Source organism: Microcaecilia unicolor, chromosome 6 (assembly GCF_901765095.1).
Source record: "Microcaecilia unicolor chromosome 6, aMicUni1.1, whole genome shotgun sequence".
Taxonomy (NCBI): domain Eukaryota; kingdom Metazoa; phylum Chordata; class Amphibia; order Gymnophiona; family Siphonopidae; genus Microcaecilia; species Microcaecilia unicolor.
In genome coordinates, this window is record NC_044036.1 from 279,451,505 (window position 1) to 279,472,180 (window position 20,676).

Genomic DNA, 20,676 nt, shown 5'->3' on the forward strand with positions numbered 1-20,676 from the left:
GCAGAGAGACTACCTGAAGTAAACAATGAGCAGCCATGGCTGTTACTCTGCTCTGCTGACTTCTGTCCCTTGAGTGACAGAGGTAGAAAGGACATAATGAACATTCCCTCAACACATCTTCACAAAGACAAAATCATGTACTGTGTAATTTAATACCAAGCTCCTAGGGCCTTTCGGATTTTGGATCAGAGCTGTCTGAGCAGCAGAGAGGCGTGCTGTTGACCTATTTATGACGTTCAAATGAAGGGGCTCACAAATTATGGGGGTCTTTTACTAAGCTGCGGAAAAAAGGGTCCTGCAGTAGTAGTGGGGGGGGGGGGGATTTAATCTGTGCGCCAGGTCCCTTTTTACCGCAGCAAGTAAAATGCCCCCCAAAAATGAAATGGCCACATGGTAAGATAACCATTACTGCGTGTCCATGCGGCGGGGAGAACTTACCGGCACCCACCGAGGTGGGGTAACCAGCCAGTAACCGATCAGCATGCAGCGATACCTGATTACAGCCGGTTTAGCGCCACGCTACAGAAAAAAAATTTATGAAGCGGCTGAAATGGCGCAGGAACTATTGTCGGTGGTAGTTTCGGATTAGTGAGCGGTAAATTACAGTGGCTTTGTAAAAGATCCCCTAAGGTCACACACAGAAACTTCACCTTGTTGGAGGTTACAGGTCAACCAATGAGGTGTGATTAGAACCCTGCTCTCTCTGCTCAGAGTACCAAGCCAGCAGGTGACACCACTCATGCCAAGGTAAAGCTGTGTTTGAGGGAGCTGCTGTAATGCATTACCAAATGTAGCCAGAAAAACGGAAAACCATGGGGGCCTTCATTCCCTCTTCCTTCAAAAAGCATTCAATAAAGTGCTAACTACCTTGAAACACACAAAACTGCTGAAATTTATAACAGTGACAACATAAACTAAATGTAGGAATCTCCTCCCCCAACACCGTGCAAATAAAGAACGGTCCGTAACCAAGACCCAACTAGTTTAAAAAGAGACAGGCTCAGTTTTCTTCACCTTGGGTTTATGTTTTTTTTTCTTCACATACTTAAAGCAATAAGATAATAGATTTTTATAGCACTATCCCATGAACATAGCCACTTCTGGGTAGATGACTGACTGGGTAGCACACTTCTGGCATCTATGTTACATCTCTGACTGCAACAGGACGCACACGAGGCCAAAGAGCTCATGCTTGTTCCCCAAAGCCAAACCCAGAGTCCATGCAGAGAGAGAACTTTTCAAACTGTCAGATGGGCAGACCAAAGCTCTAACCACCTAAGACAAGCTTTGCCAGTCTCCATTCAAACGGGGGTAAAAACCAGGCCTGGTTCAGCTTGTCCTAAGTGACATGGAGTCATCTTGTAACCTTCTATCCCAGCTATTTCCATCCCAGTCCTCAGAGCACACCTAGTCCCATGCTTGCAAATCTCTCTCATACATATTCACTGTAGATATCCTGAAAACCTCCTGAGTGCCCTGAGGACTGGTTTGGGAATGGCTGCCCTATCCACTGGGTTGTGGACAGGCAGAGCTGGTCTTCAACTCAGTTGGCCCCCAAACCTAAAGCAAAGCACATTAACTGCATTCTCATTGGGCACATACTGATCACCAGCTTTCAAAGACCAGTGTTGCCCATCCTTCTCTTTCTGAACTTAGGTTTTTTTTTTTAAAACTAAGGTGTGCTAGCATTTTTAGCTTGCGCTAAACACTGAGACGCCCATAGGAATACAATGGGTGTCTTAGCATTTAGCGCCAGCTGATTTTTAGCATGAGCTAAAAATGCTAGTGCTCCTTAGTAAAACACCTCTAAATGCACTGGAATTAGGAAAGGAAAATCTAGACCTCTTCTAGAGAAAAATTCAACAGTAACTTCAACATAGGGCAGTTTAGAACCTACAGAGTTAGAGTTCAAACGAGAAAATGTCAGTAAAAGTTGTCTCTATCTCTTCATGGTAACCCAGGTCAGGATTGGAGGCTGATGGCTCCCAAACTTCCAACATATTGCCAGGCTTCTCCAGAGTTGGCAGGAGGGTGGGGTCCAGCTCTCCAAGGATCAACATCTGGTCCTTTGTCCCTGGAGCAGATTCTTTCCAATCTGCAGAGGGAAGGGAACAAGGATCACCACAAATGCTGAGCTCATGGGCCGAGGGCTTGAAGTGTGTTTGCTCTGGAAGACAAAAGAACACTGTATGCATGCTGACTTAGGCCCAGATGCATCAACCAAACGTAAAAAAATCTAAAACGTAAAAGTCCTTAACGAATTTGAAAAAACGAAGATTGCACCGAAAAAACAAGTTGCACATGTTTGGTGCGGTTTTGAAAAGTACAATGTATTAAACATTCATTAAAGTGGTGTAATCCCCGTCGGTAATCGGCCACTAAAGCATGTGCAGAGCAGCCAAGCGTTTTGCTGGCTGCTCTGCGCATGCCACAAACATCAAAACAACAACAACAAAAAAAACACAAACACATGGCTCCCCGCTTCCCCCTGCATTAAACAGAAAACTAAAAACATAAATCAAAAAAGGATCGGGAGGGGGCAAAGGCGCTCGTCCCCCCCCCCCCCCCCGCTGCTCCCCGCTTCCCTTTGCACGAAAACTCCAAATTTTAGCAGCCCCGGCCCCCCTCTCTTCCTGTTCCTTTCTCTCTACTCTCCCACAGCTCCGCCTCCCGCCATCCTCCGCCCCGTGCCCCGCCCCCTGAGGTCGTCGCCCCAGCTCCCCCCTCCACCGGCCCCCCCTCCACATTACTGGGCCCGCGCAGTGCCTCTCACCTCTGTATGAAGGCGCTGCACGGGCAAGACCATCTGATCGCTGCAATCTTCAGGACGTCTCTCTCCTTTCCTGACCTGGGCCCGCCCCCGTCTGACGTAGGTTTTGTACGTCAGACGGGGGCGGGCCCAGTTCAGGGAAGGAGAGAGACGTCCTGAAGACTGCAGCAATCAGATGGTCTACTTGCCCGTGCAGCGCCTTCATACAGAGGTGAGAGGCGCTGTGCGGGCCCGGTAATGCGGAGGGGGGGCGGAGGATGGCGGGAGGCGGAGCTGTGGGAGAATAGAGAGAAAGGAACAGGAAGCGAGGGGGGCCGGGGCTGCTAAAATTTGGAGTTTTCGTGCAGGGGGAAGCGTGGAGCAGCCGGGGGGGGGGGGGGGGGGGGGCAAGGCCGTCCATACAGGATGCTCCTGACGAGTGCCTTTGCTCCCTCCCGATCCTTTTTTGATTTTGTTTTCATTTTCTATTTTATGCAGAGGGAAGCGGGGAGCCACGTGTTTGTGTTGTTTATCTCACTTTTGTTTTTAAACATGCCAGCTTGGATTTTTATACTGCACGGGGAAGCGGGGCGATGACAGCTCAGGCCTTAACGACAGCTCTGACTTCACGTTAAATTTATCACGTTAAATGATTCGGTGCAATCGTCGGTATGGTTAGTGCATCCCGAATTGTCCACATTTCAATGGTAGTTACTCGTTTGCATTCCGTTTTCGTTAGCTGCTAGCATCGTCGGAAAATGGCCTTTAATGCATGCTACGGTTGAAAATTTCTTCGTTAAAGGGTCGTTAAGGGTTAGTGCATCTGGGCCTTAAAGAAGTTAGGTGTCCCTTCCGCCTCTCCAAGGTACCTAGCAACTCTGCAATCATAAAAGAAACACAACGGTTTACAGAGTTGCTTTCATTAGTTCAAGGAAATCTGGGACAAGATGACACTGTAACCACTCGTTTCTTTCGCAAGATAATTAATCAGCAAGGACCACAGCAAAGGTATCTTTGAGAATCTCCACACGAAGAAGGTAAGGGTACAAAGTAAACTCCCCAAAAGGCAATGAGAGAACATTACATACCAATTCACCTTCCCCATGGCTAGGGGCATGGAAACGTTTCAAATGTGGAGTGAAAAACTGTGTTCTGACTTTTCCTATAACTAGACTGATATCACTAGAGACACTGCTGCATAAATATTTTAAGGAGGTGCTAAAGATTTCTAAGCCTGAAGCTTTTTCATTAAACAATTTCTATTATATACCTTGTAGAACTCATTTGGAGAATCCTGCTGAGGGTGGAATTGATACTTTAACTTGGGGCTCCTTAGATTTAACTAATTTTTTGGAGTCCTCCACTGATGAGATTTCCTCAAGACAGACCCTATTCATTACATTTTCCAAAGAGGGTGACAAAATGATGGGATTAAAATTGTTCTTTAAGTTTAAGGATGTCTTGTTTTGTGGGTAAAAAAAATACACATTTTTCCTGATGTGGCACGGGCCAGCCAAGCAAGGGGAAAATTGTTCTTGAGCTTAGGAGATAAAGTTCTCGCAAAAAGTGGAACTTTTTAGTTAAGATTTCCATGAAAATGTTTAATTTCTTTGAATGGTAATCAATATGCTTTTTTGAGCCTTCTCAGTTGGAAAGTTTGTCATCATAGAGATGGTATCTGGAGAAATATATAGGGTTTTGTCAAGATTTACCACCATAAATTTTAGGTTTATGATGCATAAACTATGTATTTGAGATTTCTTTTCTTACTCTCTTATTCTGTATGTGGGCTAGATTATTTTATTGTATTTTTGATTGATTCCTGATTTATGAAATATTGTTAATTAACTGTCAAATAACACGTTTCCTTTTTAAAATGTAATATTTCAAAAAATGATAATAATAAAAAAGAAATTGTTCTGATACTTTCCCCTCAGACTTTTTGAGTACTGTGATCTCAGCTGGAAAAGGTATCAACAGGCCTTCCAAAGCTCCCGTACAAGGTAATTCAGGTTTCAGGTTTATTAAAACTTTGATATACTGCCCTAGAGACAGAACTTTCAGGGCGGTTTATAGTCATTAAAAAAAAAAAAGATTTAAAAAAAAGTGTTTGATTAAAGTTAGTAATGTTTGTCATTATTTTGACAGAAAACATTTTACTGTATTAGTTCAGGCTCTCGCTCTATCCCACTTACATTACTGTATCTGTCTATTATTGTTAAATTATAAACTAGACTGCCAGAATTATATTGTTTTAAGACACATGATACTATCACTTCAGCCCTGATTTCCCCACACTGGTTACCTGTACAAGCCCACATCTCATTTAAACTAGATTGTTCAGTATTTAAAATGTTTAATGGAATCAGTCTATAATATCCGTTAAACTTGGTGGTCTTTCCTTTTAAGAGATCTTCAAGAACAAGATGTCCTTTTCTTTTACTCTTTGCTTCGTTTATTGGCATTAAGTATAAGAAAATTCTAGAAACAAATCTTTTGGTTATCGAGCTGTTCAAATCTGGCTCTCATTACCTGAGGACCTGCATTCTGTTACCTCTTACACTGCTTTTCGTAAGGATTTAAAATCATAATAATTTAGGAAATATTACACCTGAATTCTATAGAATTAATTACGTTTCTTCTTCTTCTGGCTTAATATGGGATTACTCTGTAACCCGCTTTGAACCACCATTTGGTTTGAGATTTAGTGGTATATAAGCACTATCATATCATATATTAAGCAAAGGGAGAAAGAAAAATGAAAGAGGAACTCCATTATCAATAGTACAATAGTTAAAAATAGTAGAAATAAAGGAACGATGCAGGTAATTTTCCAGATAGCGCTCAGTAATCCCAACGGCATAAAGTAATACATGATCTAGGATCCAAAGGCATCTTGAAAAAGGAAACTGTTGAGAGCAAAATGAGAGGTTGAGTGAGATGGTTCTAACCAAAGGTGAAGGGGAAGGTTATTTCAAAGGTTGGACCTACAATGCTGAAAACCTTAATAGAGTCAAAAAAGATTTGACAGAAGGAGAAGTTGATAAAGGAGTTAGACTACAAAGACCTTAATTTTTACATCAAGCCAATCAACCTACAAGAAAAGCTAGGTTTTCAGGATACTGCTAATGAATATGCATGAGAGGTTTGTAAACAACAGAGGTGGTAGGCATTCATATCTCTCTCATGCACATTCAATAGGAATATTCTAAAAAGCTGATTGTTGGTAACCCTTGAGGACTAGAGTGTAGACCAAGGCTTTATTAAGTCAACATCAACCAATAACCAGCTGTAGAAATGTGCCTCACTTATCTCTCAACTTTAGACTCAGAAAACTCTACCTTGTTCATCCATCCACTGCTCGGCGGTGGCACACGGTAGAGGAGGAAGGGGAATCGCACCTATCATTTCAGTGTTAGGCTTCATACTGAAAACAAAAATAAGATATATACAAGGGTGAGGAAGGAAAAGCTAAAATGATGGAGTTCCCAGGATTTAGATACTCAATCCAAATCTCCCTGGGTAAGATGCTGCAGCACCAAGGATACAAAAAAGGCCTGTCACCTATTCACCTCTCCAGTGTGAAATATATCTTTGTATATAGGACATGCAAAAAACGTGTCCTGCACGGGAGGTTCTAACCTTTGCTAACTGCCTCATTTTGTTACCTCTCCTATCTAAAATACAAATATGGCCCCATACACAAAGAGAGTCCTGCAACACAGCATGTAAAATACACTGGTTGATTTCCACATTAGATGGGACTTACATGCCACCAGGAAATGCTTAACATGCAGATACTCTGAATGGTATGGGGGTCATCTGATAAACTTTGTTTCACTGGTAAACCCTGTTTTACGCACAGAAAAGGGCTTGCATGAAATTGCTTTGGGGTTGTGTGTTCAAAGAATGTTCTTACCTACATTTACATGACCCAAGTGTAGGTGTGTTTGGGGAGGAGTTTGGGTAGAGCATGGGTAGTCAAAGTATGCACATATTCTATTAAAATGCATCAGGCGACCCTCAGGGGGAGGAATGCTGGCTTCGGCCTAACCCCTGGTAAGCCTTTCCTCAGCTGAGAGGTGCCCAGCTCTACCACCGGCTGCCTTTCAGGTGCTGTGGAGGACTTGCAGCTCATCTGCATATCCTTACAGCCTTCTCTGGGGTGACACCCAGGTCCACTCTGATCCACTCAGGGCCTCCGCTCTAGGTGCCCAGCGCTCCCACCAGGTGCTGTGGAGGACTTGCAGCCCTTCTGCATTTCCTCACAGCTGTATCCGGGGTGACTCCAGTTCCACCCTGATCTTCCCAGGGCCCTCGCTCCAAGTGCACAGAGTTTCTAGGTGCTTTTTGGCTAGGATCAGGCGACCCTCAGGGGGAGGAATGCTAGCTTCGGCCTAACCCCTGGTAAGCCTTTCCTCAGCTGAGAGGTGCCCAGCTCTACCACCGGCTGCCTTTCAGGTGCTGTGGAGGACTTGCAGCTCATCTGCATATCCTTACAGCCTTCTCCGGGGTGACACCCAGGTCCACTCCGATCCACTCAGGGCCTCCGCTCTAGGTGCCGCGCGCCGGGGCATTTTTCTCTTTACATCTAATCTTCTTCCCAGTTGCTAAAGTACCTCAGTCATTTATGGCCCCTATTCACATTCTCTTCCTAGCCCTGTCCCTTCCTAATCTTTTCCCTCACCCCCTACCTCTCTCCGCTACAGGAACTCACTGCCCATCCATCGACTTCATCACCTCACCTTCTCTCCTACCCTCTTCCTCCCTCTTGGCTTTTAATCTCCGCCTCTTTCTTCCGTCCATTTTGCCTTCCCCATTCCACCTAAATACCTCTCGCCTTTGACGCCTTCGTGGCCACACCTCTCCTACTCTCCTCCACTCTCTTACTCCTTCTCTTACTCTCAGCCGGTGACATCAATCCCAATCCTGGCCCCCCTCACCAACTATTATCCCAACTCCACAGATCTCACCGCGACCTCTCTAACCTCATCTCTATTTCTCTACTCCCCTCCTCTTCTCTGCCCTTCTCTTGCGCCCTATGGAATGCCCGCTCTATCTGTAACAAACTCGCCTATATCCAGGACCTCTTTATCTCGCGTCACCTCCATCTGCTCACCATAACAGAAACCTGGCTCTGCCCTGATGACTCTGCTTAAGTCGCAGCCCTGTGCCATGGCGGTTATCTATTTTCACATACTCCTCGCCCTGCTGGCCGTGGGGGCGGTGTTGGACTACTTCTCTCTCCCTCCTCCAGATTTCAACCCCTTCTTCCACCTCAATCTCACTGTTTTTCCTCCTTTGAAGTCCACTCTATCTGCCTTTTCTCTCCTCTGCCTCTTCGAATAACGGTCATTTATCGCCCCCTGATAAGTCCCTTTCATCCTTTCTCAGTGACTTTGACGCCTGGCTTGCCTTCTTCCATGATCCTTCCTCCCCCTCTCTCATCCTTGGTAACTTTAATATTCCTGCTAATGATCCTTCCAACTCTTATATTTCCAAGTTACTCACTTTAACGTCCTCCTTTAATCTCCAACTATGCTCCACCTCCCCCACTCATCAAAATGGTCACTGTCTTGATCTCATCTTCTCCTCCAACTGTTCACCCTCTAGTTTCCTTGCCTCTGATCTTCCCTCCTCTGATCACCATCTTATAACTTTCACACTTAAATCTCCTCCCTCCCAGTCCCATCCTATCTTATCTAATTTATCTAGGAATCTTCACGATATTGACCCTTCATCTCTATCCTCCCATGTTTCAAACCTCCTCTCTACTGTGGCACCATCCACGACTGTCAACGAGGCTGTTTCTTCTTACAACAATACTCTATCCTCTGCCTTAGACACTCTTGCACCTTTGATGACCCGCCCTGTAAGGCATACAAAACCCCAACCTTGGCTGACTTCTAATATCCGCTACCTACGTTCCTGTACCCGCTCCGCCGAACGCCTCTGGCGGAAATCTCGGGCCCTTGCTGATTTCTTACACTTTAAGTTCATGCTGACCTCCTTCCAATCTGCTCTTTTACGTGCCAAACAGGATTATTATATCCAACTGACCAACTCTCTTGGCTCTAATCCTCGACTTCTCTTCACCACATTGAATGCTCTCCTCAAGGTGCCCCCTCCCCCCCTTCATTATCTCCTTAGACCCTTGCTGAATTCTTTCTCAACAAGGTTCAAAAGATAAACCTTGCTTTCTCTACCTCACCACCTCTCCCTCCACTAGTCCGTTCCCCTCTCTCTCCTTCCCCTCATTCCCTTTCCTCCTTTCCTGAAGTTACTATTGAGGAAACTACACTTCTCTTTTCTTCCTCAAAATGTACCACCTGTTCCTCTGATCCCATTCCCACCCATCTTCTTAAAGCCACCTCTCCTGCTCTTATTCCTTTTATCTGTCACATTCTCAACCTCTCACTTTCCACTGCGACTGTCCCTGCTGCCTTTAAACATGCTGTGGTCACACCTTTCCTTAAGAAGCCTTCACTTGACCCTACTTGTCCCTCTAATTACCGACCCATCTCCCTCCTTCCTTTTCTCTCCAAATTACTTGAGCGTGCTGTTCACCGCCGCTGCCTTGATTTTCTCTCCTCACATGCTATTCTTGACCCACTACAATCTGGTTTTCGCCCTCTCCACTCAACCGAAACTGCGCTTACTAAAGTCTCCAATGACCTATTACTGGCTAAATCCAGAGGTCAATATTCCATCCTCATTCTTCTTGATCTTTCCGCTGCTTTTGACACTGTCGATCAGAGCATACTTCTCGATACCCTGTCCTCACTTGGATTCCAGGGCTCTGTCCTTTCCTGGTTCTCTTCCTACCTCTCCCTCCGCACCTTTAGTGTTCACTCTGGTGGATCCTCTTCTACTTCTATCCCTCTGCCTGTTGGCGTACCTCAGGGTTCTGTTCTTGGTCCCCTCTTCTTTTTTTTTATCTACACTTCTTCCCTTGGTTCATTAATCTCATCCCATGGCTTTTCCTACCATCTCTATGCTGATGACTCCCAAATCTACCTTTCTACCCCTGATATCTCACCTTGCATCCAAACCAAAGTTTCAGCGTGCTTGTCTGACATTGCTGTCTGGATGTCTCAACGCCACCTGAAATTAAATATGACCAAAACCGAGCTTCTCATTTTCCCCCCCAAACCCACCTCCCCGCTCCCCCCGTTTTCTATTTCTGTTGATGGCTCTCTCATTCTCCCTGTCTCCTCAGCTCGAAACCTTGGGGTCATCTTTGACTCTTCTCTGCTCATATCCAGCAGATTGCCAAGACCTGTCGTTTCTTTCTTTACAACATCCGTAAAATCCGCCCCTTTCTTTCCGAGCACTCTACCAAAACCCTCATCCACACCCTTGTCACCTCTCGTTTAGACTACTGCAATCTGCTTCTTGCTGGCCTCCCACTTAGTCACCTCTCCCCCCTCCAGTCGGTTCAAAACTCTGCTGCCCGTCTCGTCTTCCGCCAGGGTCGCTTTACTCATACTACCCCTCTCCTCAAGACCCTTCACTGGCTCCCTATCTGTTTTCGCATCCTGTTCAAACTTCTTCTACTAACCTATAAATGTACTCACACTGCTGCTCCCCAGTATCTCTCCACACTCATCCTTCCCTACACCCTTTCCCGTGCACTCCGCTCCATGGATAAATCCTTTTTATCTGTTCCCTTCTCCACTACTGCCAACTCCAGACTTCACGCCTTCTGTCTCGCTGCACCCTACGCCTGGAATAAACTTCCTGAGCCCCTACGTCTTGCCCCATCCTTGGCCACCTTTAAATCTAGACTGAAAGCCCACCTCTTTAACATTGCTTTATTCCCAAGTGTACTATCATCTAGTTTCATACCATGAGCCGGGCGTGTACCCTGGATGGAACCTCACCCTTTGTTCCTGCAGATGCCCTGGACATGGAGGCCTGACATTTCCAGGATGGGCTGCATGCTCCGGTGCCAGAAGCATTCATCATTTTTGCTTTCTTTGCCCTGAATACAAGAAGATCAGTAAAACAGTTCCAGCAGAAGATCAATGGTGCTCTCTAAAGCGTCCGTTGTTGACAGATCAGCATGCTTGTGCTCTCAAGGTTCCTGGTCCTTTACATTAAAACTCAACACTATTGGATCAATATTCAGCTGGCTGCCGCAGCTGAATTAAATCCAGATATTCAGAATGCCATCCGGATAATCACTTGGATAAACTTAGGACAGCTTTATTGGTGTCCTAACTTCTTCCAGAAAGTTAACCAATTAATGGACTGAATATCACTGCTCCAGCTCTACCCTGTGACCACCCGGCACTATCTGGATAATGCCATGTTTGTCTGTATGGATATTCAGTGACACTGTGCAGACAGGCCCAGATGAAATCATTATACTGCTGAATCAGTGCTCTCCCCACAACTTTTTACCAGCTGGGTGGCATGAAGGAGTAGCTATGGGGGGCAGGGAAATATTGTGTGGTGTTATAATTTTTTTTTGTAAAGTTAGCTGGGTGATCAGTGGCATGCTCATTCAAAATGTCCTGGGGATAACACTGAATATCAACCCCTATGATTTTTCCCCAGGGCTGAGAGGATAGGGAGGAAATGAATTAGGAGCAATAAAAATATCCATTGTTGAAGAAGACTTCTACCATTTACAAAAGAACTGCTCTGACTAGTACAAGTTGAAAAGCTTTTTGGCAAACCTGTAACTCTATATTATGAAATGTGATGCTGTAAACCAGTGTTTCCCAAGTCTATCCTGGAGTACCCCTTGCCAGTCGGGTTTTCAGGATATCCACAATGAATATGCACGAGCTTGATTTGTGTACACTGCCTCCATTATATGCAAATCTCTTCATGCTTATTCATTGTGGATATCCTGAAAACCTGACTGGCAAGGGGTATTCCAGGACCGGATTTGGAAAATACTGCTATAAACAAATGGAAACATGGATGGCATTATTCACAAGGAGGAATCTGAGTGGTGCATATCCAAATATGGATTTGTACTGCAAGACAAGACCCGTATGGTCAGTGCAACAGTTTTCATCCCATGAGTACCACACCAATTCAAGCAACCTCCTCTGATATACTGGATTCTCTCCCAGGGGAGTCATATCCCACTGTCACAGAGCTCTGGATATTAAACATGTTTACCGGTGCTAAAGAACACTCACCCATGCTGATCTAGAGTGGTCTCTCTTGAATCTTCCCTTGAAATTTGGTTCCTATCCATTTTGGTACCTTCTGTAACTTGGGTCATCTCCTTGGATGGAGCCAGTACCTGGGGCAATAAAAATACACCCAGATTAGTACTCATTTCAGTCAGCCAATACTAGCTGTTTACAGTGGGGGTGCAGTTTAAGCTTACTGGCTGTGAGCAGCTGTAGGTTGCCTGGGACTGTTAAGGGGTGGGGGGTTTATTTTGATTTTTATGAGTTTTATATTATGTTTGCGTAATTGTGATATTGGTTTTAAGGCTCTAAGCCAGCCTGCTGACTTGTGAAACTGGTAGGGTGGGGTCTACATTTTGTAAATAAACAAACATGTTATTAATAATTAGTCTCCCTGCATAATATAGGACCTTTGGCAAACAGTAACACACATTAATGGGCATTATCACAGTAATGTCTTTTAATAAATTGAACCATTAATCTGGCAGTTACATACGCTAAAAGGCAGGTCAGCAGAAAACTGCTAGACATGAAAGTCCCATGGACTGATACATGGGACATCATGGCACCTCCCTGCTGGTGACATCACCATGATGACAAAAGCCACATTTTTAACATGTTGTGCCCTATGCTCCCATTATATACCAGCACGGGCAGGCACACTCAGAAACTGGGTATGCCAGACCTGGGTCAGTGCCAATGTTTCCTCTAAGCCAGGAGTTTTCAACAAACACAGCTAGTCTGGTTTTCAGGATATCTTCAATGAATATGTATGAGATAAATTTGCATGCTCTGCCTCCATTTTATGCCGATCTTATCTCATGCATATTCTTTGGAAGTACCCTGAAAACCTGATTGGCTCAGTGTGTCTCAAGGACTGGGTTGAGAACCACTGCTCTAAGGTACGTGTGTGTGCGTTCACATACAGATCGTGAACCCAGTGCACTATGGTAAAACACAGCGCAAACAATAAAATGTAATACTGTGACAAATTTTAATTGTTATAAAACAGCACTGGGGAACCAAACTATTCTCACCCGCCTGATCTTAGCAGCTAATGTTTTCGAATTATTTAAATTAAATGATATGCTCATATAACTTAATGTAGAACAACTTTCATTTAAAAAATGACTTACTTTTGAAATCCCAATATGATCTGCATTATACTTGCTGAGGTATTCACTTGGCTCATAGTGCACAAATCTAAACTCAGTGAATAAAAAGTTGCACAAAGAAAATTTTGCACACACAGCCTGTCAAAAATTAGAGGGAACATGGGTCACTGCACCCTGAGGTGTGGCATGAAGGGTAGTCAAGGAAAAGGAAGTAAGGAAAGGGGATGGGGAGGATAGTCCCTCTTTCAGATGACACTGGGATTTTAGTGATTGCCCAGAAATGAAAATTATTACCTAGTTCAGGTGTTTTTTTTTTATTTTTTTATTATTGATAAGTAGACACAGACTTGTGCCCTTTAATCCCTAACAATTCTAAAGTGCTTATGAACAGGATTTTGTGAATTACAGAAGACAAACAGAAAACAAACTGAAAACCTGCTGCCTGACTCACGGCAGATTCTTGCTGTGCTGGCAACAGCTTTCTGACAAGTTCCAGGTACTTCACTGTCATCTCCAGTATAGAAGCCATGTCACTCCGGCGCCCATCAAAGGCTGGCAGTAGCTCCCGCAGCTGCTCACAGCTGACTGTGATCCGTCGTCTGAAAGGTCCAACGGTTACATCAGACTGGAGCACGTTAACCCTGAATCTCAGAAAAACTGGTCCTCTGTACTGGACATTCATTTATAAGCTCATTTGTCAAGCAGTAACACCCATCCAGGATTAATACATGCTGAACCTCTCTGAACACTTAGGAGTAAATGACTGATAATGCAAAAATGTTGTCTGTGTTTTACTGTGCACGTGATGTCATTTGTGATAATCACAAACTTCATACAAACCTGTTTTCATAAGCTGTGGTGACTGTGCAAGTGATGTCATTTGTGACATCACAGACTCCAGACCAATCAGTTTTCTCAAGCAAGACTACAGGTGATGCTGCTCTCAAGGGGCTGGACTAGCCACTTAAAACTCTACAATAGCGATACAGTAAGATTTCTAACTGCTACTTACAAGGGATTCTTTTGCCATAGGGGACCATGGACTGCGGGTACAGCTTTCTTTTAAAATACTATCTGCTTTGTCTGGGAGTGTGGGCCCCCTTTTATAGCACAGGTTACAGCTCAGTCCTTAGTAGGGAAGAGGAATGCTGAAGGCAGTGCTGAATACCATGTGTTTCTAATTTTCCATCATGCACTACGTTATTTCACATTAGCTCCATAATTTTCTCTAACCCTAGTTACCTTTATGCCCACAAAAAAAAAAAAAAAAAATCTTCCCACAGTCCGGCAGCATCCACTCACCCTCCTGTTGGTAGACTGTCAAAATGGACTATTCTCTCCCCTGTAGGCATAAATATTACAAATAATTCCCAGCTAGCTCCAGCACATTCACTTTCTCCAAATGTGCATTTTTAATTTCTTCCTGGCGCTGTTTCCAGCTGGCACAGGGGAAGCAAAAAAAAAAAAAGGGGGGTAAAATGCCACCCCTATAACCTACAGATACAGAACTGTGGCACTCATGGCTCACCTCCTGTCCCTCTCTTTCACCATGTTCTGCTTACGGAAACGAGTCCAAGGTTTGGTCAGAGCCTGGTGCTGCTCCTTTAATTGGCACCTCTGATCTTCGTCAACACACTGCCCATGGAGGTCTGGCACTGTGCTGCACCTGGAGCTGAGCAGAAAAGAACAAGAGCACTACTTTGAAATGTATAGAATCACACTTTACATCTGGTATACCAAGTATGCCCAACGCCATGCAAACACCCAAGGAAATGCAGAGACATGTACAAGTGAACAACTGGGTGAGTCATTTCTTTCCAGTTCAAAAGACTTTTTATATTTAGCATAAACTGGGGGAGAAAGCCGATCAATGGAAAGTCAAAACAAAGGATGATATCTGCAGTGTTATCTGTGGACTTTGGCAAAATGCTGGATCAGAGGCCTAGCCATGGGTAAGCATTCCCCCCTCCCCCCACCAGGCAGTGGTTGACACAAATGAAAGAGAGGCGAACTGGTTGTTTCTCTGCTCTCCTTTCCCCCTCCTGGGCCTGGCTAAACTGGATGAGAAGCCAAACATTTCCGAAAGACAGGAGCAGAGCTACCAAGTTACCCAGTTCCAGGAGGGAGAATCAGCCAGACCTTATTTCCCAGAGCAGTGTGGTATTTGTTGTCCCCGATTTTATACATCAAAATCAGCACTGCCGGTCCAATAAGGCATCGGGTTAAGGTTGACCGAAATCCAGGACGGGCCTCAAATTTCCTTCCTTCCTGGAACTGGTTAATTTGGAAGCTCTGTAGGAGTGCTGACACCTGCTCTTGTTCAACGGCGTATTGCTTACGGCGGCACTTCTTCACATGTTCTGCCTGTCTCCATCTGTTGGGGAACTTTATTAGGGCTCCTTGTAACTGCAGCAACTTGCAAACACGCTTAGGTTTGAAAGCCCCAAGAAAAATTAGTGTTGGTAGGAAGTGTGCCAACCCCCTGCACCTTGCTGAGTTTTGCCAGCAGCGGCTCTGAACTGTTTCCTGTCCTTATCTGCAGGTTTTTTTTTTTTTCTCTGACTGAGTGCGGTGGAAATTGTTGGTTTAGAGTCAAAGCCTCTACTTACAACAGAAGAGGGAAGGGAAAACCGTGGGCTTCTACCGTTATAATTTCTGTAACCTCCAGATCCTTTACCTTAGAGTAGATACAGAGCTAGCCTGCCCCTCCATGCTGCTCCCTGTGCCTTTGAATACCAATGGCTGCCTTAAAGGGCCCAGACCCCTCAAACAGAGGGGGGTTCTCACTTTGAAACTGGGTTACGTTCGGTCATACCAGTAGCTTTATAAGCCTGAAAGCCCTTCCTAGGAATATCATATATATTTATTTGGCGTGAAATTATAGATAGAACGGTGATTTCCAAACATTCTGAATAGAGAGATGTGGTAGCCATGTTAGTCACCTTTTAAAGGTAATCAATAGAAATAAAAGAAAAGAAAATAAGATGATACCTTCTTTTTATTTATTTCTATATCTTATTATCTTATTTTTATTCTATGATTTATTTTATTTCTATTGATTACAAACAAATTCTGAAAATCCTGCAGCCCGTCACAGTGCATGAAGTATGTTTGCATTTGCAATACAGTGAATCTCCCCCGACATTAACAAGTCACATTCATGTTCACTGTGGATCTCCTGAAAAACCTGACCAGAGCTGGTCCCAGGAGACCTGAGGGATGCCAAAACTTGGCTGCACCTTTTAAAGCTGCATGTCTCACTCGTGCCCAGAAGATGGCGCCACTACACAGATATGTTCCGAAAATCAGGAAAGCAATTGGGAACCACGGAAAAAAAAAAATCAATTTTGGACCAAAAAATGCGTGCGTTTCGTGAAAAGACCAGTAAGCTTGCTGTTTTCGCCTTAGACTGGATGAAGCCTAGGTTGAATAAAAGAACCGCTCTACAAACTTGCTCCCTGTCTATATGATGCCTGACTTCTGAAGCTGACACAGGGACATCGGTTTTTACTTAAAATATTTCCCTGGCTGCCTGCAGAAGGGAATTGCCTCTTTATTTCATTCTGTCCAACTTTTCCAACCTCTGTTCAGCATGAGAAGGCCAAACCAAGATCCAAATTGCCACTAAAAAAATGATCAGTGGATTTTAGCATTATTTTTTTTTTAATTGACTAATCCTAGAGCATCTGCAACTTTGTTTCAGGTGGTCTGTCAGTGCAGCTTCAACAGAACAGATCCTTTTGCTTGAGGTCAAATCTTTCTCCACCTCCTTCCCCCAGGGAAGCCTGAATGTCTGTCATGGAGCTGACTTTACAGAAGCCAATTTTTTGGAAATAGAAATTAAAAAGCTGGGACTACAGGGCAACGGGGGAAGGCTTCATGCTTTCGCCAGGATTAGCGCCTTTTCTTTCACCAAGGGGGTTCTCAACGTTTTTCAGATGCCATTTTCAGCCGACGACAGGAGCCTCCAGGGGATCTATAAATCCACGGCTGGGCAAGACACACTGGCGGGAGCGACGGCCACTGCCATGTGCACTGAGTGTTACACGAACCAGAGCTTTGTGGACGATGATGGCTGCTCACACAGATACACTTCCAGGTAGCTCTATTTCTCCCTTTAACATATGAGCAATTGGGGGGGGGGGGGGGGAGGGCACGTTACACAGAAACATGCTGGGGCTCAGGGCAGAAATGTGTGCGAGGACCCCAAAGCCTAGCAGCAGGTTGTATACCTCCTTCAGCTTCATGGGGGCCAGAGCAATTGCCCTGATTTCATCCCCCTTCTCCAGCTATCCCTGGTTTCACAGGCATGCCAGAGATTAAAAATGATTTAAATCTTTTTTTTTTCTTTTAATCTAGTGTAATTTAATAGAGTGATAGTCAACAGGGGCCCCCTTTGTATCAATTCCCTTTTAAAGCATCACAGAAGAGCTTGCCTTATATAACAAAAAAGTTAAAAAAAGAACTGACCCACTGTAGGTGCCTCTCCAAGGGATCTTGGGACTGAACTGGCTCCTTGCCTAACAAAGACTGAGATGCAGTGTATGTGTGTTCTTATAAAATCTGGTTATTCTAGTACTGATGTATGTGAGAATGTCTGTATATATAATCATCTGTACCTATCTGTAAGCATACATGCACTGTATCTGTGTATATACACAAAGGCTAGTATCACATTGTGGAAGTCCTGCGTCTCTAAGACTATTCATTTCTAATAGCTGTCAGGTTGATAGTTTGATTCGATGGCCAGTAAATTCAAACAGAGGACCAGTAGCAATGAAGCAGCCAGAGGCAATCCAGCCAGAAATGGAGCAAATTTTGTTAAGGCCTGCCTCCCCCCCCCCCCCCCCCCCAAGATAGACAAAGAGAGGAATTTAGGGCTCACTGAAATGCAGGCATTGGACAATCCGCTGTTTCTGTGTAGGATCTCCCAGTAAGCTCCAACAGAGAGAAGGCTGGTGCTAGCACAAAACTATCGAGCCTGGATACAGGCATAGGAGCCAACTTTTCAAAATTATTAGGGGTGCTAAGCCCAATGGAAATAACTGCTCCCTGGACACATACAAGGAATTTTCTCAATATTGGGGGTCCTCGAGCACCTACAGCACCTACAGAGTTGGCTCCTATGGATGCAGGGAGCCCATGTGGTTTACTCTGTGGCTGTTTAATACTTTCATAGGAGCAGGGGGAATACACTGGAGAGGGCAGTCTGGAAAGCGATCCAGCCATGTTAAAGTATTAACCAGTGCAGACTGTTTTTTCTGAAAACAGCCGGATGGAAGCATGCACACTGTGAGGAGGCTGGATCAGCGTGCAAAAAACAGCATGTGTGCATAACACTTCCAAAAGTGTACAAGCCCCTAGATTCTAGAAATTTCCACACCCAAATTTATGTCTAGTGCACAAATTTGCATGCACAAGTTATAGGATAAGGGCCGTTGCGCATGTAACTTGATTAAATAATTAATTGGAATTAGCCAATTAGTGGCATGAATTGGTGTTAATTGGCACAAATTGGCACCAATTAGCATTTGTGCAATTGCCCTTAGTTGCTATTCTAGAAGTTGTGCGCTCTGATTCCATCATGTGCAACTTCTAAGGGGGAGGAGCATGGGCGGGTAAGGATTTTGGCACACAGGTTATAAAATACTAGGAGTTATGGGCCAGATTCTATATAAGGCACTTAAAAAATCTATGCAGTAAACATTTCCGCCTAAGCATATTCTGTAAGTAGTGCCCAGATTTAGGCGCAGTATATAGAATACACTTAGTTGATATTCCAGCGTCTAAAACTGCACGTTTCTATTTACACCAATACACATAGATTTATGCGCACTGGGCCATATTTTATAACTGTGCGCATAAATTTTGGAACGCCCAAGAAACACCCATTTCTCTGCCCATAGCCGCATCCCACATCAGAATTTAGGCACAATTCATTACAGAATACGCTTAGCGAGTTGTGTGCATAAATTCTAATTATTGCTAATTAGTGTTCATTATTGCTTGTAAAGTGTTGTTATCAACGTTGATTAGCTTGTTAAGCCAATTAAGCTACGCATGTGGTTATAGAATACGCCTGGATTTTGGCGCAGATCTCTAAGTGCACTATATAGAATCTGGCAGTACGCGCTTAACTGCCAACAGTTAGATGCAAGACTTACATCAGCCTTTGACATGATGTAAGTGCTTGCATCTAAATTTAGGCGCAAAACTGCAGACTTACGCTAGTATTCTATAACGCCAATTCCACACAAAACTGCCATCATAGAATTTGCACCAAGTGTGCATCATCCCGGCGCCTAACTTTTGGCACGGTTTCTTGAATCTACCCCAAGCTGATTTTCCCCTCTCGGCCTTCCGCACATAACAACAGATGCAAACTATGTGCAAGGCGTTTAGCGTATGCACTCAAACTGGGCAAGCGGCACCTTGGCACTCTCCTTTCATTCCAAACACACACAACATATACCCACACTTGATAAGCTGTCCGAGGAGAAGAATGGAATTTATTATGGCCCCAGCATTCTACAACTTACATATGCAAAGACATTCACAATAGCGATCAATTACATAGATGGATGCAGTTTACAATAATAAGCAATTAAATACCTGACTCGATCTATCTAGAGCATTTTTGGCAGGGGTCTAGCCTTTTGAGTCACGCAGCTCCCTCTACTTCCACCTTACACATGAAGTGGACATGTAGCCTAATGGTTAATGCTGCGGGCTTTGAGCCTAGCGACCTGGGTTTGATTCCCACTGCAGCTCTGTGTGACCTTGGGCAAGTCACTTAAACCTCCATTGCCCCAGGTACAAAAACATAGATTGTGAGCCCCCTAGAGACAGAGAAAGTACCTGCATATAACCACAGTGCTGTGTACATCAAGTAGCGCTATAGAAATGATTAGTAGTAAGTAGATTCTCTGCTCCACCTGGGGCATATATCGTAGATTTGCCTAGGTGCTAACATCACAGCTTTGGTTGGGGGAATGCTGTAAAAAGCACCGTCCTCTTCCCAACCATTGATTCCCTTTCTTGAAACCTTCATCCTCCCCATTCCATCAAAATCTGAGGTAGGCACTGCTGATCATCTGTTATTCTGGCAGGGGGGGGGGGACTGCTCCTGATCTAAGACATCATCCATGCCACCACTTCTAGCATGTGACAAAACCACTTCACATTTGACCTTAATTTGGTCTAAGACATACTGCTGTGCAGTCTATCAGGCTAGGACGCACTGCCTGCCGAATGCTGCAACGAGACCCTATCCTCCCTGACGTGGGGTGGGTGAGCCACTGGAGCAACAGGCAAAAATGGCAATTGCACAATGCCGCTCCTGTTGCCTCCAGTGGCCCTCCCCTTTTCCCCACCTCCAGGACTTCCCCTCATGTTACCTGACTCTACCCCAGCCCCCCCTTCACCTTACTACCCCCTTCTTCCTATGCCTAATCTAACCTGCTTCCATCTGCCCACAATCCCTTCCCTAACCCCCCACCCTTCCCTACCAGGACCTCATCCCTTGGCTGTGACGGGCTGCCGCCCGTTTGTGCATCTGACCGCCCATGTAGTAGAATCTCAATAAGAACAGCAAGGGCATAGTTACAGGTGGGTCTGCTTGGGCTGTGGCCCTTCCTCTTTGCACTCAGTGAGCAGC

The 20,676-nt window shown here is 44.7% G+C and overlaps 1 protein-coding gene across 3 annotated transcripts; it reads right to left on the bottom strand.

The window, feature by feature from the left end:
• Positions 1-1,762: 1,762 nt before the first annotated feature.
• Positions 1,763-15,784, bottom strand: SOHLH1 (spermatogenesis and oogenesis specific basic helix-loop-helix 1). 3 transcript variants are annotated; one of them, XM_030207215.1, is made up of 6 exons: positions 15,697-15,784; positions 14,548-14,691; positions 13,471-13,618; positions 11,908-12,014; positions 6,091-6,176; positions 1,763-2,095 (listed from the first exon to the last, which is right to left on the bottom strand). In XM_030207215.1, exons 1-6 carry the CDS (start codon positions 15,729-15,731, stop codon positions 1,902-1,904), a joined length of 714 nt encoding a protein of 237 aa, XP_030063075.1. In that variant the 5' UTR covers positions 15,732-15,784; the 3' UTR covers positions 1,763-1,901. The 3 variants fall into 3 exon arrangements, with proteins under 3 accessions (XP_030063075.1, XP_030063073.1, XP_030063074.1); XM_030207213.1 differs by having other exon boundaries at positions 1,763-2,167; XM_030207214.1 differs by lacking the exon at positions 15,697-15,784 and adding an exon at positions 15,359-15,409 and having other exon boundaries at positions 1,763-2,167.
• Between the last annotated feature and the right edge of the window lie 4,892 nt (positions 15,785-20,676).